The sequence below is a fragment of the Pelodiscus sinensis genome, chromosome 3 (assembly GCF_052426305.1).
Source record: "Pelodiscus sinensis isolate ZL-2025 chromosome 3, ASM5242630v1, whole genome shotgun sequence".
Taxonomy (NCBI): Eukaryota; Metazoa; Chordata; order Testudines; family Trionychidae; genus Pelodiscus; species Pelodiscus sinensis.
The window spans coordinates 149,582,204-149,601,590 of NC_143054.1; the positions used below are offsets into that span (position 1 = coordinate 149,582,204).

The 19,387-nt window shown below is 46.9% G+C and overlaps 1 protein-coding gene across 11 annotated transcripts in view; it reads right to left on the bottom strand.

Annotated features, from left to right (window-relative positions):
* The window catches only part of PACC1 (proton activated chloride channel 1), an 89,351-nt gene that overhangs the window by 21,693 nt on the left and 48,271 nt on the right, over window positions 1-19,387 (bottom strand). For 10 of the 11 annotated variants that reach the window (XM_089777438.1, XM_089777439.1, XM_089777436.1 and 7 more), the window contains 3 exons: window positions 17,639-17,781; window positions 8,822-9,086; window positions 7,442-7,578 (listed from right to left, as the gene is read on the bottom strand). In XM_089777438.1, coding sequence (XP_089633564.1) covers window positions 7,442-7,578; window positions 8,822-9,086; window positions 17,639-17,781 — 545 coding nt within the window. The remainder of the gene's footprint in view (window positions 1-7,441; window positions 7,579-8,821; window positions 9,087-17,638; window positions 17,782-19,387) is intronic. The other variant, XM_075925160.2, reaches the window with a different exon arrangement.

Genomic DNA, 19,387 nt, shown 5'->3' on the forward strand with positions numbered 1-19,387 from the left:
GAAATGACACCACTGCCAGTGAGGCAAGGCAATAGGTTTTAAGCTCAAATATTCCAAGAGATACCCAAGTTCAAACCTCATCATATACAAGAAAGAAAAAGAACTAGGGAAAGGCAAAAATTAGTTAGGGGGAAGCCTGAGATTATCTCCACACCCATGTTGGCAGATCAAATCGCAGAGCCTTTAGCTGCTCTAGGAGCATTTAGTTTGTTAAGGCACTCAGACAAAAGGACCAAGTATCACATTCAAAACCCACACAAAAAGGCAAAATATCAAACTAAAAGAAAAAGAAAATGAAACAAAACATGATTCAAGTGAGGCTGGGTCTCACAATGGCTTATGCTCCCTAAGAGATGGTAATGAGCAGCATCACTGATGTACAAATCCAGAACAATCCATTGTGTTATCACTCTGCAGCAGAAAATGTATAATTAGACATTTACCAATCAAACAGGCCAATCACAAGCCTGAGGAATGACTAACTTACACTGTTCTTGGAAGAATTTTCCAAGCCTAGTCATACAAGTGGAAAATGTAGGTAGTAAGTTATGAAACCAATCTGAGTGCTACTGCCCTAGCATCTCATAATTAAGGGATAATTAGGTTAGGCCCAAATGTTGCATGTGTGGGCTTTTAAAATGTACAATTCAATGACTTTGGAAATTGCAATGAGAAAGCAGTTATCTATGCTCCTGCCTGAATTCCCAGTCCTGAGTTCTGTAGCATTGTACTAGAGCATCAAAATCAGAAAATGAAACTGAAATAGGCCAAACTCCAGGAGAGGAGGGGAGCTGATGCTCCAAATAACATAAAATGAAGAGAAAATCAAGGTTTTAAATTCTCTCTCAGCCTGTATTTAGTGAGCTGGTTAAATGTATGTTGTATTTTAAAAACATCATTTGAACTATTTCCCTCAGACTCTCTTATGGTACATTTGCGGCAAATACTGCACTGCCATTGTTTCAGTCTGTGGTTGACAGAAAAGAATGGTGAGAGTCTGACATCCCATCTGCCCATCCCACCCCTCAAAGTAATTCTGCCACCACCTCCTCTGCTTTTCCTGCAGCTCCTGAATTTATCACACTCTCTGAGGTTGAAGAAGAAGGGGGGAAAGGGAAATCAGTCAGAGTCTCTCTCCCCCCTTCCAGGTTGAACAAGGAATTCTGGGGCTCTTCACTCTCACCTCCCCTTGCTCTCTTCAAGGCTGAGCATCGCAGGGGAATCATCACCTCCTTACTGACAGAGGCGAAAAAGAGGGTGCAGAGCTGCCCTGAGCTGAGCTCTTTCTGATCCTGGCTCCTGCGTGAAAGGTGTCAGCTTGGGAAGGAAGGAGATGAGAGCTCTGCTTGCAGCAACTCTGACTGGATGCTCTTCCCTATGACATTGACAAGTGGGGAAAGTAGCCAATCAGACAACACTAATAATGAGCGCCCCTCAGCACTCCCAACCTACTGCTCAGAAGTGTCATTTCCCACACTGTGGGCACTAACTTCAGATTTTGCCAACTAAACTCTTCTACATCTTACAACTTTGAAACCTTGAACTTGCTGTTAATGCTTTTATAATACGCTTCCTACAACATACTGCAGCTGAGGCTTGCAAAGCACTTTACAAATATTTATCAAACTTCTCCCATGTACATTACCTTTCCTACTTTACAGATGAGAAAACTGCAGCTCAATACAGTTGTGGCTTGCCCAGTGCCAAAGCCACAAAACATTGCTCTCCCAACTGCCAGCATTTTGATTAAACTACCAGACAATGCTTCCAGTGATAATACACCTGCTTATTATGGTTTCTCTAGTTGGACGCTGACTATCCCTTCACTAGACACATGGGATGCTGCCTAAAATATTTCATGACTAAGGCACTGATCTTGCATTAGGATCTTTGAACCCGGAGCCCTCCTAAATCCCACTGAAGTCAAAAGGGCACACATTCAGGGGTCTGTACTAGCAAATCCTGATAGAAGATTCTGGCCCAAAAATGCCAATGCATTGAACCGAATTTCTGTGGATTCCTTTTACTATTGCTGTAGCATAAGAGTCTTTTAAATCAGCAAGTCTTAAGAAACAATAGACAGAGTTAATTACAAGGGAAGACCATATTTTTAGAAGTTTTATTCCTTTTTATTGTAATTCACTGATCTGTACCAATCTGTGATGGCAAAGCAGGCACAAGAGACCAGCAGTGAATTGTAATTAGATCACTGAATAGTACAGCTTTTATTCCCAAGGAGGCAGTTATGATTTAATTCTGCTGTTCATCTTGAAACTCCACAGATATAGGAAATAATTTTCTTTTAGCTTTGCTAAGATGTTACCTGCCTTCTAGATTTTCTATAAAGTTTTATTTTCTTTCTTTTTAACCCAGAGGGCAAACAAATCATAAAGAAAGAAAAAAAACCCTGTTCTCTAGCTTCACTTTTTACAAGCAGATGTTTCCTTAATTTTCCTCATTACAATTAACACTGGCACACACAACAGCAACCTTAAAACCTCACATACACCAATAGCAGAACCAGTAACAGCCCAGGTTCCAGAAATAGCATACATTCTATAAAAGCCAAAAGAACACATAGCAAGCAAACATCTGTGATTCTGAAATCTGGTTAAACTCATGTAGAGACAGTCAGCATAGATTATGCTTGCTTAACCACAAGACTTGGGATACAAATCTCCAGATATAATGGAGGCCTACAGAAGCCTTCCATGTTGTATTCTGCTGTAGATTAGACATGGGTGTACCCTTTTTGATGTGGGCTCACCTGTAGAGCCGGCCTTTATCCCACCACCAGCAATCCTTGACGTGAGTTTCCGGGTCTTTGCTTATTCTAGTTAAAAGTCAATGGCTTAAGTTCTCCTCAATGAAACAGAATCGTCCCACCGTTGGTTACAGTGGTTGCAGAGGGAGAGGGAGGTCTGGGCCTGCCCTCGCTCACGGACCCCAGCCCAAGGCCCTAAAGACACAGACCTTCTCCTGTCTGGTCCACCAAAACTCGCCAGCCCTCGGGCCTCCAATTGCCCTGTCCTGGGCTGCTTCCTCTCCCCATCCCTTTACTTGCCAGTCTCTCTGAACCCTGTCCGTTCTGAAACTCCTGCCTTGTCTCTGGCTGCAGCCCCCTCTACCTATGCTGCGCCTGCACCTTTTATCCTTTGCCCTCCCAGCCGATCGGCAGCTCCCTGAGCCTCTGCACATGCTCTGATCTGCCCTGTCTTCCCTGACTCTCTTCCAGTCGGCCCCCTCCTGCAGCTGAGCTGCGGACGCGAAATACGCTGCGCATGCGTGTGGTCCCACTCGTGGCGCCCCATTTAGGGCTGGCATGGCAAAGCGGAAAGTGCAGGGTAAAGACACCCCATCACACACCTCCCCCCTTAAGTCTTCCTCTTCCCCATGTTCCATTCTTGAAAAAAAATCGGCGTTCCTATGGTGTTTTCTGGCGCGGTGCGCTACCGTGAAGGAGTATGGCTGTAGAGCCAAGTACCACTGCATTATATGATTTTTTGTGTCCTTCATGATTTGTATCCACCTCAACGGAGCATGATCAAATCTAGGAGTGTGTCTAGACTACAGAGTTTTGTTGACAAAAGTAGACTTTTGTTGACAAAACTATACCTGCGTCTACACTACCGCTGAGTTCTGTCGACATAACGTCGACAGAACTCAGCAGTTTTGTCGACGCTGGTAAACCTCATTTTACGAGGCATAACACCTTTTGTCAACAGAGTTCTGTCGACAGAAGGTGTTATTGCACCTAGGGTTGTGTCCAGACTACAGGGTTTTGTCGACAAAGCAGCTTGCTTTGTCGACAGAACTGAATGTAGTCTAGATGCTTTTTGTCGACAGATACTGTCGACAAAACTTCTGTGGACAAAACCCTGTAATCTAGATGTACCCTAGGAGATAATAGCGGAGCGTCTCAATGGCCCATTTTACAGCTAAGGAGTCCTTCTCTATTGTAGAGTATTTGCATTCCCTAGGGAATATTTTCGGCTAATGTACACTATAGGGTGTTCTTCGCCCTCTTTTTCCTGTGATAACACCGCCCCTAATCCTACTCCCGAGGTATCTGTTTGGAGGTTGAACAGTCTTGTAAAATCGGGTGGTATTAGCACGGGTGCTTGGGTTAAGCGCTCCTTTAACTCGCGGAAAGCTCCGTCACACTCTACACTACCCTCTTTGTACTCCGTCCCTTTAGTTAAGTCTGTTAGGGGCGCTGCTAAGGTTGTGAAGTCAGGCACGAACCGCCTATAGTAGCTTGCGAGTCCCAGGAATTGGCGTACCTGTTTGTTGGTTGTGGGAGGGCAGTAATCTCTTAGAGTCCCTACCTTATCAGCTAGGGGTTTTAGCCTCTCTCGGCCGACTGTACAGGCAGTCCCCGGGTTACGTACAAGATAGGGACTGTAGGTTTGTTCTTAAGTTGAATTTGTATGTAAGTCGGAACTGGTACATATTGTAGGGGAAACTCTAGCCAAACATTTCTCCAGAGCTCAGTTTTATTCTTCCACACCTCACTTCCCTCAGTTCTTTATTCTCAAGCTGAGGTGTCTGCTGAGAAAAGCCGCTTCGCGTCTCCCTGGTCTGCTGGTGGGGGGGAGGGGCGCTAGCTTCGCATCTCCCTGGTCTGCTGGGGGGAAGCAGCTAATGCGGGCCTGCCTCACCCCGTTTGTAAGTAGGGATCCGATGTAAGTTGGATCCATGTAACCTGGGGACTGTCTGTATACTGTAGGTGACCTCCTGTTCCCTGAAGTGGCATTTACTGGGGTTAGCTGTGAGCCCCACTTCCTGTAGGGTTCTCAAGACAGCCCTAACTCTTTGTAGGTGTTCAGGCCAGGAGACGCTATGGATGATGTCGTCGCCTATGTAGGCTGCAGCATACGGCTCATGCCTACGCAGCAATTTATCCATTAGCCTCTGAAAGGTAGCGGCTGCTCCCTGCAAACTGAATGGCATTCCAACAAATTGGTATAAGCCAAAGGGTGTGGAGAACACCATTTTCTCTTTCGATACTGGGGTGAGAGGAATCTGCCAGTATCCTTTTGTTAAGTCAATGGTCGATATATACTGTGCATTACCCAGCCGATCTAATAGCTCATCTACCCATGGCATGGGGTAAGCGTTAAATCGAGATATGGCACTGACTTTATGAAAGTCTATGCAGAATCGCATTGACCCATCAGGTTTTGGGATGAGGACTATGGGGCTTCTCCAGTCACTGAATGATTCCTCGACTACACCCCTCTGTAATATACGCTGCAATTCCTGGCGAACTAGTTCCCACATCTTTTGCAGCAGGGAACGAACTGGGTCCCGCACGGTCTTACCGGGTCTCGTTGGGATGTGATGATAGGCCGCGGTGGTATGTCCGGGTCGTTCGTTTAAGAATTGGGGAAATTCTTTCAACAGCTCTCTTGGTTCTGCTTGTTGTTCTGGTGTTAGTTCACGGCCTACCTGTAGGTTAGGAGGGGTGGTGTCCCTTCCTCCTCCCAGTCCCAGATTTAATTCCCTTGGCCAGCAGTCTACCATTAGTCCGTCCTGGCTTTCTACTCATTTAAGAGGTTAATGTGGTCTATCTTGATTTCTCTGTGCCCTCCTGGCATTTGTACCTCGTAATCTACTTTCCCTACTTACCTTACTATTTCAAAGGGGCCTTGCCATTTAGCAAATAATTTGGATTCTTGGGTTGGCAGGCGGAGTAGCACCCTATCCCCTGGTTTAAAGATTCGTAGCCTGGCCTTTCTATCATAGTACTCCGCCTGTTTCTCCTGGGCAGCTAACAAGTTAGCCTTGACAAAATCACCCAGGGTATGTAGCATCTTTCGAAGTTCTAATATATACTGTACTGTTCCCTGTACCCTTGCCTCCTGTTCCTCCCACTATTCCCTGATGATATCTAATATACCTCTGGGTTAACGGCCATATAGCAGCTCAAAAGGGGAAAACCCGGTAGAGGCCTGGGGTACTTCCCTGACTGTGAACAGGAGTGCCGGTAACAGCCTGTCCTGTTCTTTGGGATCCTGGTCTACAACCTTCTTAACATACTTTTCAGTGTACGATTAAACTGTTCCACAAGTCCGTCTGTCTGGGGGTGGTAGACAAACGTTCTTAATGCTCTGATTCGCAACAGACTGTTGCATAAAAAAGCCATAAAAATGTGAGCTTACTTTATTTATATACATGGATTTTTTAAAGCTACACTAAACTGTAAGGTCTAAGGTTTTAAACTGCAACTCATTGTGATCTTTGTCAAACTTTGTAATCTGTGTAACTCTCAGAAACTTACTGTAAACTGCAACTTTGTAATCTTTTTAACTCTCATCCACCTTGCTTGTAACTTTCGCTAAGCTGCATTCTCCCCTGAGTGAATGGAGAGAGTGTGTTTGAAGAAAGCTTGGAACAATGGAGCACATTTCAATGAGTCATCACAGTCTGGGCATGCTCCCTGCTGGATAAAGGGAAGTCTGGGCATGCTCCCTGATGACAAGGTGAATGAGTCACAGGAGCCATTCAGACACTATATAAAGAGAAGGAGCACATGTGAGACTCTCTTTTCCCTTCCCCTGCTCCTGAGAAGCTCCTCTCCAGTGTCTCTCTTCCTGACCAGCTTCCTCAGCCATGAGGAGCAGACAGACTCTCCAGGATCCACATGCCTTGGCTCCTTCTGCAACCCATATGTCTGTGTAAGTGTGTGAGTGCCGAGGGCAGGAATGAATGGGTGTGAACGAGTGAATGAATGGAGGGGTGGGTGCTTGCTTGCTTGTCTGTGTCTGTGAGAGAGAGAGAGTTCTATCTCCTTTAGTTTAACTTTTGGTGGCTGCTTTCTCCTCTTTAGTTTTACCTAGTGGAAATAAACCCATACTAGTGTAACCCTGGATGGTCTCCAGTGAGAATATTTTTGGGGTAACACAGACGACAAAGCTCCCCTACCAGTCAGGAGGTTACATTAGTACCTTGGTCTGTTAGTATCTCTTTAGATATCCCTACCCATGAGAATATTTTTACTAGTTCAGTGGCCAAGGTAGGGGCGGGTAGTATTCCTTAGGGGAACGGCCTTGGGATATCTTGTTGCATAATCCACCAACACCAGAACATACCGATACCCCATCTGAGTGTTTTCTAGCGGCCTTACCAGGTCCAGTGCCACCCACTCAAATGGAATTCTGATCACCAGGAGGGGTACTAGAGGAGCTCTGGGCACCCCTTTGGGGTTGGCATTCTGGGCAAGACTCGCAAAAATCCTTTGTCTCCTACACACTCATGGCCAATAAAACCGTTGTAGGATTCGTCTCACCGTCTTTTCATACGCAAGGTGGCCCGCCCACAGGTTGGCATGGGCCAACTCCAAGATCTGCCTGCGATATCTCTGGGGAACTAACAATTGTCGTAGGGTACCCGCGTCGACTACTCCCTCCATAACTCAATAGAGTCGGTCACGACATACCTCAAATCAGGGACTTGATTGCTGCCTTCAGTCTCCCTTTTCTGGCTCATTGCTTCGGGTGGCTTCTTCCCATGCTCTCTGGAATACCGGGTCCTCCCGCTGCTCCTGCAGAAAATCTCCTCCCCAGGCTTCGGGCCCTGAAAAGGTTTCAGTCACTTCTCAGGTTCTGGTTTGGTTAAGATCCCGCAGTTCTTGGGTTTCATCTTGGGGGTTACCTGTTCTCTCTTCATGCCGGTTGCTTTCTCCCACCATGACCTCTCTTCCTTCAGGATTTTTCCATTCTGCCATCACTTGGGTGAACCTGTCCCAGCCCAGTATCACCGGGTATGGTAACTTTGGAGCTACTGCAACATAACTTTCGTGTGGTCCATCCTCCATGTGGATCCATGTTGTGGGACAGGGTAGGTGTCACCATGTACACACTGGATGTGTACTGGCGGACCCCTTGGTTTGTCTCCTAATAGCAGCTCTTCTCGTATGAGTGTCTGACCACATCCCGAGTCTAGCTTCCACTAGCTGCCCCCCGACTTTCAAGATCCTCACTACTTTTCTCAGTCCCTGCTCGTGTCCCACCTCCTCTCCTGCTAGGGCTCGGGCATACATGTAGTCCATTTAGGGACAGTCCTTTCGGAAGTATCCTTCCTGACCACAATGAAAACAGGCCCCTCTTGGCGGCCCACCTTTTCCTGGTCCCCGTCCTCCTTCCACCACCTGGGAACTTGCTCACTTGTGGATTCCTTCAGGGGCACTGACCACGCCGGGGTTAGCCTCCTCTCGTTGCACCCTCCTGTCCGTCCTCTGGCCCTTTCAGGGCTTCCTTTGGGACCCATGGCAGTTGACCACCCACCCTTTGGGAGGGGTCCTCCCCTTCCTACCTTCCTTATCCCTTCGGCTGCCTCAGCAGTCTCTTAGTGGTCTATTTAGGCGACCGCCTCGTTTAGGGTTGTGGGGTGCTTGTCTGCGTACCCACCACTCTCCCTCACTGGGCAATATGTTTAAGAATTGCTCCAGGATGACTGTTTCTGCTACCTGTGTGCCTGTCTTTTGGTCTGGGTCTAGCCATCGCCATCCATATTCTCTTAATCTCTGGGCCACCACCCGAGGCCTTACTCCCTGAGCATACAGTTCTTGTCTGAATCGTTGCCGGTAGGTTTCCAGCGTGATCCCCATTTGGTCTAAAATTGCCTCTTTTACCTTGTAATAATGCCCGGCTTCCTGATTACTCAGGCTACGGTAGGCTAACTGTGCCTGACCCGTTAGGTAAGGGGCTAATAAAGTGGCCCAATGGTCTTTGGGCCAACGGGATGCAGTGGCCACCCGCTCAAAAGTTAATAAAAAGGCCTCAGGGTCATCTGCAGGACCCAATTTGGTTAACCTCACCAGTAGCTGAGCGACCCCGTTCTTGTCATCCTCGTTACTCCCAACTATCCCGGTGCTTTCTTGGCACGGTGGCCCGTACTGCTGCATCCAATGGTCTTGTTGTGCTTGATGTTGTTCAGCTAATTCCCTCACGAGCTGCCGCTGTTGTTCCTGATTTTGTGCCACTAGCTGTTGTATGAGTTGCATTTGCTGTTGTTGGTGCTGTCTTTGTGTCTTGGCCATCCACTCTAACATTTTAGCAGGTTCCATGTTGGTGGTCCTGCAACTGTACTTGTAACGGGGGAACAATTAATCAAGTTTACACACCCAAAAAAAAAAAAAAAAAAAGCCTCAAAAAAAATCTTTTTTTTTTTTTTTTTTTTTTTTTAAACCTCACGCGTGCAGTTATATCCTCCTTTCTGTCCGGGGTTTGGGTCACACAATGCCCACATTCTCCACCATCTTTACTCCTTTTTGATGTGGGCTCACCCGTTGAGCCGGCCTTTATCCCACCACCAGCAATCCCTGTCGTGAGTTTCCGGGTCTTTGCTTATTCTAGTTCAAAGTCAATAGCTTAAGTTCTCCCCAATGAAACAGAATTGCTCCCACCATTGGTTACAGCGGTTGCTGAAGGAGAGGGGGGTCCTGGCCCGCCCTCACTCACAGACCCCAGCCTAGGGCCCTAAGGACACAGACCTTCTGTTGTCTGGTCTGGCTGGTGGGGCGTTCCGCCGAAACTCGCCAGCCCTCGGGACTCCAATTACCCTGCCCTGGGTTGCTTCCTCTCTCTGTGCCTTTACTTGCCAGTCTCTCCGAACCCTGTCCATTCTGAAACTTCCACCTTGTCTCCGGCTGCACCCCCCTCTACCCACGCCGCACCTACGCCTTTTATCCTCTGCTCTCCCAGCTGATCAGCCACTTCGTGTGCCTCTGCTCATGCGTGCCAATCTGCCCTGCCTTCCCTGACTCTCTTCCAGTCGGCCCCCTCCCACAGCTGAGCTGCAGCTGCTGAATACGCCGTGCATGCGTGTGGTCCCGCTCGTGGCGCCCCATACCGGGCCGGCATGGCAGAGTGGAAAGTGTGGGGTAAGGACACCCCGTCACAAAGGGCATACAATATATAATAAAGACTAACACCATCCCATGGGATTTCTGTCTAAAGACAATCATATAGCTCCTGATCTACACCCAAAGAAGTCAATAGGAGTCTTTCCACTGTCTTCAAGGGCTATGAATCACTTTCATAGATGACAAGAGACCCTAAGAACAAAGAACATTTCACAGCAGCTGATCAGTTATTCTCCAAAGCAATATGAAATCTAGCTCTAGCATGGCATAGGAATGCATATAGACAATCTATGATACAACCCATCAGACTAGGGATGTTAAAATGTGTTTAATTAAGTAACTGTGTAACTACTGAAAATTTCAGCCATTACATGTTTACACGCAGAGGGTCAGGCGGCTCATTGGGAACTGAGGAGTGCAGGCAGCCAGCTTTTAAGCCAACTCTCCACACATACTGGGAGCCCATGTGTAACTATGACGGTTAACCAATGAGCCCAAGTCAGATATCAGTGTGCACAGTGTCTTTAACAGGAGTCGCTTTCTGTGAACTATTGTGCATGTCGTTGATAATGAGAAACACCTAACATTACAGTGAGTGGATATTAACAAAATTGGGCAGATGCTAATAACTACAATTTAAGAGACCATATACGTGATGCACAGATGTAAAACAAAGGATATTTTATAAACATCTGAGGGCTGATTTCTGTGTCAGTTGCATTCAGAGTCCAAACTCAGTAATTGGAGGAAGGGGAGTGAATTGTATGAAAATTATTTAAACAGGGTATGTGCTTAAGACAAGTAGTCAGATTTCCAGTCAACGTCTAAATCAAAGCAAGTGCATTCCACATATGAATCCACAAGGTGCTTAGATTCATTTCATGGTCAAGCTTGGACTCTTCAATTATTCAATTCACTTCATTTCTAAAGGCTCTCAATATTGTAGCGAACTGTAGGTTACTAAGGCAGAAATATATAGTACATGCAAAATTGGGGGGGGGGGGGGGGGGCGGGGTGGAACCAAATCATAAAATAAATTATTCATGCTGAGTTTAATTGACACAAAGTTATAAAACAGATAATTACCCAAAATTCATTTAAACCCAACCTCCCACTAGAACCCTTGCTTGTGCAAAGACTGTTTACCAATCTAACTGAACTCAGACAGCCGCATTTACTAAAGGATTGTAACGTTGTTAATAGTGCCAAATCCCACTTGCCTTCCTTCTGTAAATGGACACACAAGGCCCTTTAGTCACATTTTGCAACAGGGGGAAAAGTGAAATGGGCCACTGATGGTGAGCAGGAGAACAAAGTAAGCCCACTCCAGAGGGGCCCGGCAGTGATAACTCCCTCTGCAGGCATGATAAGACAGTGGATGGGATCACAATGCCATGCAAGTTTGGCCTGGCCTCTGCCCATCATCATGGAGGAGCAGCTGGACCAACTAGGAGTGAGTGGCGCTGCAGTGTGTTGCCACATAGCTCTGTGCACCATATTACAGCAGTTGGAACCAGCCCCAAGGCACAGGCCTGCTGCTGCCATGGAAGGACAGTGCAGGTTCTCTCCCCCACCCCACAGGAAAAGGCACCATACAGCTGAAAGCTTCTGAGGGGCCCTCAGCACCATTACCGTTATCTGCTTTTACACTCTGGTGCCTTCCAGTGCCGAGAGCAAAGTGGGGCAGCAGGCAACTTCTTTAGAAGGGAGCAACTTGCCCCTTTCCCATTGATTAAGCAAATCATAGATTCATAGAATCATAGAGCTGGAAGAGACCTCAGAAAATCATCAAGTCCAGCTCCCTGCCCAAGGCAGGACCAATCCCAACTAAATCAACCCGGCCACGGCTTTGTCAAGCCGAGACTTAAACACCTCTAGGGATGGAGACTCCCCTACTTCCCTAGGTAACCCATTCCAGTACTTCACCACTCTCCTAGTGAAATAGTTTTTCCTAATATCCAACCTGGACCTCTCCCACCACAACTTGAGACCATTGCTCCTTGTTCTGCCATCCATCACTACTGAGAACAGCCTCTCTCCATCCTCTTTGGAACCTCCCTTCAGGAAGTTGAAGGCTGCTATCAAATCCCCCCTCACTCTTCGCTTCTGCAGACTAAACAGACCCAAATCCCTCAGCTTCTCTTCATAGGTCATATGCTTCAGCCCCCTAATCATTTTGGTTGCCCTCCGCTGGACCCTCTCCAATGAGTCCACAAACTTATTATAGCGGGGGGCCCAGAACGGGACACAACATGCCAGATGTGGCCTCACCAGAGACGAATAAAGGGAAATAATCATGTATCTGGATCTGCTGGCAATGCTCCTCTTAATCCACCTAATATGCCATTGGCCTTCTTGGCTACAAGGGCACACTGCTGACTCATATCCAGCTTCTCATCCACTGTAATCCCCAAGTCCTTTTCTGCAGAACTACCACTTAGCTGGTTGGTCCCCAGCCTGTAACAATGCTTCGGATTCTTCCTTGTTGAACCTCAACAGATTTCTTGTGGCCCAATCCTCCAATTTGTCTAAGCCTTCTAGCCAGCTTTCTATCCATCTTACCATCCATTTATCCAATCCACATTCCCTTAACTTGCTAGCAAGAATATTGTGGGAGACCATATCAAAAGCCTTGCTAAAGTCAAGGTATATCACATCCACTGACTTTCCCATGTTCACAGAGCCAGTTACCTCATCATAGAAGCTACTCAGATTGGTCAGGCATGACTTGCCCTTCGTGAATCCATGCTGACTATTCCTGATCACTTTCCTCTCTTCCAAGTGCCTCAAAATGGATTCCTTAAGGATCCCTTCCATGATTTTTCTAGGAACCGAGGTAAGACTGACCGGCCTATAGTTCCTTGGATCGTCCTTCCCTTTTTTGAAGATGGGTACTACATTTGCCTTTTTCCAGTCATCCAGGACCCCTCCCGATCGCCACGACTTTTCAAAGATAATGGCTGAAGGCTCCTCAATGACATTTGCCAATACTGGCAGCTCTCCTGGACTCCTTTCCCCTTCCTGTTAGCAGCCCAGGGGATTCTGCCCTTGAGGTTTCTGAGGGAGTCAAAGTCTGCTTTTCTGAAGTCCAAGGTGTGTATTTTACTACTCTCATTTATTCCTTTGGTCAGGATCCTGAAATCTACCATCTCATGATCACTGCTTTCCAGGTTGTCACCCACCTCTACTTCCCCTATTAGTTCCTCCCTGTTTGTGAGCAGCAGGTCAAGCTGCACATAGCCCCTGGTCGGATCCTTCAGCACTTGTACCAAGAAGTTATCATCAAGATTCTCCAAAAAACTTCCTCGATTGCATGTGTACTGCCGTATTGGTCTCCCAACAGATGTCAGGGTGATTAAAGTCCCCCATGAGAATCAGGCCCTGATATTTGGAAGCTTCTCTCAGTTGTCCAAAGAAAGCCACATCTACCTCATCCACCTGATTCAATGGCCTGTAGTAGACACCAACCACAACATCACTGCTATTGTTTGTACCTCTAAATTTAACCCATAGACTCTCATTAGGTTTCTCTGCCTCTATATACTGGAGTTCTGAGCAATCATAGTGCTCTCTTACATATAGTGCTACTCCTCCTTTTCTCCCCTGCCTGTTCTTCCTGAACAGTTTATATCCTTCCATGACAGCGCTCCAGTCATGCGAGTCATCCCACCAAATCTCTGTTATCCCAATTAAATCATATTTCTTGGACTGGGCCAGGGCCTCTAGTTCTTCCTGTTTGTTGCCCAGGCTTCTCACAGTGTACAAACACCTCAGATAACCAGTTGATCTCCCTATCTTTTCCATTCGAATCAGGGGTCCTCCTTTCTTGCTTGTTCCTCTTTGCATTTTTTTCCGGTATCCGACTGTCCCACTCCTCTCAGGGTTTTGGTCACCGTCCCCTAATGAACCTAGTTTAAAGCCCTCCTCACTAGGTTTGCAAGCCTGCCCACAAAGATGCTCCTTCCTCTCTTGGTTAGGCTGATCCCATCTCTTACTAACAAACAATCCCTGTGCCTAGAACAGAGTCCCATGGTCGAAGAAACCAAAGCCCTCTCTGCGACACCACCTGCGCAACCACGCATTTACTTCCTCTATTCGACGATCCCTACCCAGTCCTTTCCCTTTAACAGGGAGGATGGATGAGTACACCACTTGTGCTCCGAATTCTTTTATTCTTCTTCCCAGTGCTACATAATCCGCAGTGACCCGCTCAACGTCATTCTTGGCCATATCATTAGTTCCCACATGGAGAAGCAGGATGGGGTAGCGATCCGAAGGTTTGATCAGTTTTGTAATCCTCTCAGTCAGATCTCGAATTCGAGCTCCCGGTAAGCAGCACGCCTCTCAAGATTCCAGGTCCGGATGGCAGATGGATGACTCAGTCCCTCTTAGGAGGGAGTCCCTGACCACCACCACTTGTTCTCTTCTTTTGGGGGTGGTGGTCATGGAACCCCCATCCCTAGGACTACACATCCCATGCCTTCTAGTAGATGGTGTTCCTTTCTAGTTTCTTCCTTTGGAGGTCCCTTCCAAAGCATTCACCACCGCAGAGCCTGTGGAGGGAGCCTGAAAGCGATTACTTACCTCTATAGCATTGGGGGATTCCTGTGCTGGCCTTTTTCCCCTTCCAGAAGTTACATGCTGCGAGTTCTCTTCCTGCCCTCTCTGGCTCTTCCGCCTGCCGTGCTTGCAGGATTAAACGCTGTCATCTATCGAGGAAGTCTTCATCTTCTCTGATCGAGCAGAGGGTCGACACTTGGGCCTCCAGTCCTCTAATTTTTTCTTCCAAAATGGCAACCAGCTTGCACTTAGTGCAGATTAAATCTGTTCTTTCTTCTGGGTGGAAGACAAACATGGCACACGCTGTGCAGGTAACAACAGCAAACCTATCACCATCCATATCTGCTGTCCTGTTCGCAAGCTCCTTGGTCACTTGCTCACTGCTTTAGAAAGCCCTGGAGTGCCTGAAAGTCCCTCTCCTTACCAAGGCTCAGCCAATCAACAGAGGCTTCTAAAATTCAAACTTCAATTAGACGCCAATAGTTTCCACCTGCCAGTCACAGCACACATTCCGTGAAGGGGAGGTGGAGGGGGAAAAGGAAGGGCGGGAAAAAAGCCTCACTCACAAACACAAGCTCAGCACCCAGCAAGAAAGCCACAAACACAACACACACTGCAGACAGCCACTTTCCTCAAGAGTCCTGTATCTACTTCCCATTTACCTGGAGAACTCCCTCTCTAAACTCCCTGTTAGCACACACCTGTTTGCAATATGTCACTTCTCATCTGCTTATTTACAGCAAGACTGCACCAAGCTGTAGGATCCTCAAACACAATTCCCAGCTGCTGTGCCTATATTCTAGCTCTCATCTCCTGCCATTATGTAACCTGTGCTTAAATCCTGCCATGCACTGGTATTCTTTATGGTGTTCATTATTAAGCAGTTCCTGACTATGTACTTGGACACATATCTACCTTTACACAGCCTGAATATGGCACAAAAAGGGCAGGCATCTGGAAGTGCCAGTATTCAGACTTTGTATGCTGTCGGCAAGAGCTAGGCATTACACAACTGGTAGACTGTGACTCCATACGGTAGCTACCAAGGCAGCAACAAAGAATACAAAAAACTAGAAAGAGAAAGCAAACTGAAGAGGATGATTCGTGCCAAGTTCAGTTTATAGTGAAAGCTACACAGCATGTTTTTTTGCACTGAAATATCAATTCAGGTTGGATCTTTCTGGTCCAACACCCTCGGGACCTAACAGTCCCAAACGAGGGAATTTGCCAGACCAGAGGAGGTCCCCTGCTACCCGCTCCCCAGACCATCTCCCTCCCCATTGCTAGCCCCAGCCACGCCTTTCCCACCCATTCTCCCCCTCCCTCGCCGTGCTGCCATGACCCAGGCAGCCTAGACTGCCCTGGCCCTAGTCCCATGATCAGGGCTGCCACATCCCTGGCCCCACTATTGGGGCTACCACGGCTGCTGCATCTCCAGCTCCAGCCCCGCTACCGCAGCTGCCGAGACTGCCATGTCCCCAGCCCTGCTCCTGGGGCTCCTTGCTGTGCTACTGGGGCTCCGGCGCTGGTCCCAACCCCAACCCCATTGAGCTCTGAGCCACCAGCCCTCTTGCCACTGGGGCTTCCAGCCAGGAGTCCCTGGTCCAGGAACATACATGATCCTTCGGGACCACGCATGTTGCCAGATGAGGGAGTCCCATTTTGGGAGGTCCAAGCTGTAGTATATTTTAAATACCTGGACAGTGATACTTTCTGGGATGTCCTAGCTCTAAGATAGATTATAGAAGACCAATATTTATTACAGAAGCCAGTTTTTTCCCCTCTTATTGAAAGACAAATGCTTTGTGAAAAAAATTCAGAAAATCAGTCACGTTACCAAAAAGCACCTACAATTTAAGCCCTTTTATACATCTGTTCTATGGCTGTACTGGCTGCTTTCCAATCAGGCCCCAACTTGGCTGAGGTGTCTAGATGCTATTGAAATATAAATGATGAGGCTAATAATACTAAAAGTCTTATTTTCCCCTCGCTGCCTCACAGGACTGGCTATCACCATAATCCGTGTGTGTGTGGTTTTCTCAGTTCTGCTCATCTTTCTCCATCTGAGAACATTACCTGGTTTCCCAGTTTAGGGCCTGATTTAGAACCTACTGAAACCAGAAAGGCAGGCTCCCAGTGACTTCAGAGGGCTTTGCATCAGGGCCAGAGAGAGCAGCAGAACTGAGTCATTTAACTAAATGCAACGACACAATACAAATAAAGCCACCCACCCCCACCACATGCAAGAGAGGTTCAAATACAAGGTTCAGAGTTTCAAAATGCTCAGTATTGTTAGATTAATTCTACTTCCCCAGCAGTCAGTGGGAATCTGGCTACCCTGCAGCTGGGAATGAGCTTCTCTGCCTGGGTCTGCAGGCTCTTGCTAGCAGGACTCATGCCAATGCACTAAAAAGTGAGGAGTAGAAATTGCAGCTCAGGCTGCAGCTTAAGCTATTGAGCGGGGGAGGGGAGATGCGTGTAGGTATGTACCCATAATCCAATTACAGCCCACACCACAATATCAAAGCAAGTGTATACGCAACTATGTGTGTCATACCGGCATGAGCCCCACTAGCACAAGTCAGGCTTGTTCCCAGCTGCTGCGCTGCAGGAATTTTATCCTTCACTTCAATGGAAGTAAAATTTGTCTGATACGGAGTGCCTTTGAAAATCCCACCCAAACAGGTGAATCAGTTTGTAGAGCCTTGTACGAGGGTCTTCAGTAACTGATAAAGTTTTCAAACAAAAAGTCATTGAGTTTAACTTTTTAATAATTGATTTGATTTTAAATCCTCCAACAGAAATAAAAATAGAAAAACAAGAAATTCTTTAAAATGTATTTTCAGTTGTGCTATCCACTGAGACTCGCTTCCAGGTCATCCACATGAGCAGCACAGACTGCAGTTAGCAAGTGTGAGCATCAAATATACTGGCCGGCCAAAAGTCAAGTGATGAGTAATGGCAACATTGATCAAAGGCGATTTTTGCCACCAGAAATCATTTCCACAGCTTAACATTTTTAGTCACCATTAATATTAATGACTAGAGATCAATTTTTCCAAGGCATGAAAGTGCACTAGGCTAGGCCAAACACACACCTAAAATCACTAAAAACAGAAGTCAGAAACAAGAAGCCCTACTATCATTCTACTAGTAACACTGCATTCTTGCAGTGTATTGCTAGACCACACCTTTTATTCTTGTGCATACCTGTTGAGGAATTCCTGAAAAGAAGAGAACAGAAGATAATTTATTGCACTGAAATCCTGGTCAGTTTCATTTAAATGGAACTGCAAAAACACCAATTCCTTTTTCTTCACATCTCGAGGTCCTTGGACAATCAAAGCATGTTTCTATAGAAAGAGAAAAAAAATTGTTGATGGAACTATAAAAAACGTAAAGGAATTCTCATTTCCTGTCAGTGAATTTGCCATGTGTCACTAATGCATGACAAAAACCTAGTGAACATAGAGTTTTTCATGTGTTGGGTAAGTACACATCAATTAAGCTATCCAGGGAGAATGCCAGAGCATACTTAAATTTCTACTTGCTGATTAAGGGTGTACATACTCAGCAAAGTGAAGGTGTGATCATGGTACAGATACCATACTCATGATAGCTTTAATTTTGCTAACATGGGTCAAGCAGCAGCATAAATGTGGTAACATGGGCCAGCAAACCAAGCATGCACTTTAGGTCTCTGGAAGGCTCGCCCATGCTGAAGCCTAAGCCACTGTGTCCAGGCTGTTTTTCTTGTCCAAACTAGCTAACTGAATTAAAGCTAACTCAGGTATGCCTATCCATGCTATGATCACACCTTCACTTTGCAACATAGATGTGGAAGTTCTTTGAATTCTTTAAATCAAGGTTAGATGTCTTTTTAAAAGCTCTACTTTCATTAGTCATTAGACATGATGCAGAAGTTACAGGGTGAAGTTCTATGATCTATGTTGCATAGGAGATCAGGTTATATTATTACAATCCCTTCGGACCTTAGTATCTGTGAATCTATAATTTTTAGCTCTTAGAAGTCTGGAAGTAGGTCTACACTTCAAGCTGGAGGTGCGGGTCTCAGTTCAAGGAGCCATACCTGTGCTAAAACAACAGGGAGTTTTGTGGCACTTTAAAGACTAACAAATTTATTTGGGCATAAGCTTTCACAGGTTGGAACCCACTTCATCAGATGTATCTGACGAACCCCAATTTTAGCAGAGAAAACATAATATTGTATGTTAAGTTCCATACCAGACAGCATGAACAATATAGAGCCCATATCTTGCAATTTGTTGCTTGCAGAAGAATTCCCATAGTGGTCTGATAGCATGGAGCAGTGGTCACCAACCAGTAGATCGGGTTCTACTGGTAGATCTTGAAGCCTCTGACAGGTGATCTTGACCGGTTTGGCCAAGAGGCACTTCAGCTGCCTCTTCCCCGCACTGCTGCGCAGCTTCTGCCCTTTGCCTTGGAACTGCCTCCCCCTGGCTGTGCAGAGCAGGGAAGGGGGGCGGGTGATGTAAGGGAGCCCCCTCCCACCCTGTATTCTGTCTCCACAGAACGGAGTACCACAGGGCTTTTGAGAGTGGTGCAGGGCCAAGCCTGCCTTAGCCCCACTGCACCCCAGGCAGAAGCCAACTGAGGTAAGCAGTGTCCAGATGGAGCCAGCTCCGAATCCCTGCCCCAATTATGTACCTCCCTAAGTCCCTGCCCTAGCCCTGAGACCCATGGATCCAAACTCCCTCCCAGAGCCTGCAACCTGAAACCCCTCCTGCACCCCAATTCCCTGCCCCAGGCTTAGCTCAGAGCCCTGCTATCACTCCAAAATCTTTAGCCCAAGGCCAGATCCTATATTCCCACCCTCTGCCCCTGCCTGAAAGGAAAGGTAGATGGGGAGGGAGGGAGGACGTAGTGAACAGGGGCAGAGCCTTGAAAAAGAGACCTGAAGGAGACAGGGCAAGGGTA